Raw genomic sequence first — 2,322 nt, 5'->3', positions numbered from 1 at the left:
TGGAACAAAAGTGAATCGGAACAAATATTTTGTGGAACAATAGTGTGTAGCCCGTTTGTTTGCATGTACGTCGCGAGTGCTCTCTAAACTGTCGAATGACGTGAATGTTGGCTGCACTGTCGAAAAACGCCATCCCATCACGGAGGTCACGTGGGTTTTCCCGTTGTACGTAGCCGTTTGTGCCTCGAAGTGCTAATCACTATTGTTTGAACGTTTTTACGTACACTTGGATTAGAAGAAAAACAGTGGAGACCGAGCCATAGGTCAAATGTTTTCGGTAAGTCCGTTAGACCGCGATCGTTTCTACTTTCGTTTGTTACTCATACACAGTCGGGGTTGTGTGTCGTTCGCCGACGTTAAGACTGTTGACGGCGTGTTTCATCTCACTTACGAAGCAGCCACGACGACACTGGGGTTGCTCGAAGACGGGGCCTGCCAACATGACATTCCGCGCAGGTTCAGGCCCTCTTCACGATCATCTGCGTCTATTGTTTGCCGACCGATCTGCTGGAACTTTACAACGGTGTCAAGGAACACCTGATGGCGTAACCGGCCGGAAGGCGCTGCTAGGGCGGCGTGTCTCAACATCATAAATCAACTACTCGGAACCTACGGTAAATCGCTAGTTGATTTTGGTTTGCCAGTTCCAGACGTGATCGAAGAACCTCCAGACGCGGTATATGACGCTATTGATAAATCGGAGTGAGGTGATTCATTACTCCAGCAGCTCAACGTCGATCAGAGGGCTGTGTACGATCGCGTGATGGCCGCAGTGTTGGACCCCCGTCCGAGCACCAAGGTCTTTGTCAACGGTGGAACTGGAAAGACAATGCTTTATTCCTGTGTCATGTCTGTGTTGTGCGGCTAAAACATGAATGTGCTGGCGGTGGCGTTCACCGAAATCGCAGCTGCTCTGTTGGACTGCGGAAGGACTGTGCACTTCACCTTCGGTTTGCCTTTTGGAGTGCTCACGCTCAAGTCCACTTCTACCATCAAATTTCAGTCTAAAAATTCTCAAAAGAGTTTGCAGCGTGGATGGAGAATTATAATCTCAATAGGTGATATTGAGTAACGGTAATGTTGACAGATAAGGCTACGACAAGAACGCAATACAAGTGTACCTCAGATTTCTGTGTCAAATTCCATTGGCAGATTTTGTGTTTCCGCAAATTATGAACTTGCACAACGTCAATGATTACGTAAACAAGGTCATTTTGTGTTCCACCAACAAGTGTGTCGTCAGATGAACAAAGGCATTCTCCACAATCGTCACGTGGGTGAAATCAGGCATTATCTCAGCACGGACACCATAGAGTGCGAAGACCCCGAGGATGCCGCAGACTTCCCAATAGAGTATTCACTTACTGTACTCCACGGGACTCTATCTTCATGACCTGGTTCTTAAGGTAGATGCTGTTGTCATGCTGTTGAGAAACCTGGATGTTAAGAGAGGACTCTGTAAATGTACGAGAATAGTAATTGTTGAACTTCGACGTTTGAATTTTAGAGTTAAGCAGCTCAACGCTACTGAGCATGACGACAACATCATTATTCCTAGGATTCCGCTGATCACTACCGAAGCTGACGGTTTACCCTTCAAGTTGCGGCGAATTATGTTTCCTGTTTCATTGGCTTTTTCAGTGACCATCGACAAGTCTCATGGACAGACTTTTGACTGCGTTGGAATATACCTGCTTTCTCTAGTGTTCAGCTACGGACAATTGTATGTGGCATTCTCCAGGGTGAAATTGCTGAATCTGTTAAGGTATATATACCAACCAACGCCAATGGAGTTACAAAGAATATGGTATTCTGTGAGGTTCTTTAAATATTTATTTTACATTATGTTTATAAAACTTATATTTTTATATGTATTCCTCTTCTGTAAACTTTTGGTAATAAGTATTTATATGCTCTGATTATGAGAACTTTCTTCCGCACTCAAATGGATTATTTATATTTTATATTTTTATTATATATACAAAAAAAAAAATCATAATCATAATAATATAAATCTATGTTAAATTGACAATAATCTTGTTAATATTGAGCCAACAAGATTTTATTATCAATTTGATGATTGTTATTGTTTTTCAAACAGTTTTGTTTAACCAATCAATACACATTGTTAATTATACAGTTTCTATTGTAAAATCAACAATCATTATATTATTGGTTATATTAATTTTTATTGTAGAATCAACCAACATATTGTTACTTAGGATTAAAGTATCTTGTTTAACCAACAATATACATTGTTAATTATACAGTTTATTTTGTACTATTAATAATTAATTTATCGTTGGTTATATTTTTCTTGTA

At 40.6% G+C, this 2,322-nt stretch overlaps 1 protein-coding gene across 1 annotated transcript; it reads left to right on the top strand.

Moving 5' to 3' along the window:
* Positions 1 to 165: 165 nt before the first annotated feature.
* LOC112681425 lies at positions 166 to 1,945 on the top strand. The gene is made up of 2 exons (XM_025551681.1): positions 166 to 1,406; positions 1,508 to 1,945. The coding sequence occupies exons 1-2, from the start codon at positions 1,390 to 1,392 to the stop codon at positions 1,917 to 1,919; spliced, it is 429 nt and encodes a 142-aa protein (XP_025407466.1). The 5' UTR covers positions 166 to 1,389; the 3' UTR covers positions 1,920 to 1,945.
* Positions 1,946 to 2,322: the final 377 nt, after the last annotated feature.

This window comes from Sipha flava, unplaced genomic scaffold, assembly GCF_003268045.1.
Source record: "Sipha flava isolate LNK unplaced genomic scaffold, YSA_version1 19117_pilon_pilon, whole genome shotgun sequence".
Classification (NCBI taxonomy): Eukaryota; Metazoa; Arthropoda; class Insecta; order Hemiptera; family Aphididae; genus Sipha; species Sipha flava.
This window is presented reverse-complemented; position numbering and strand designations above follow the sequence as displayed.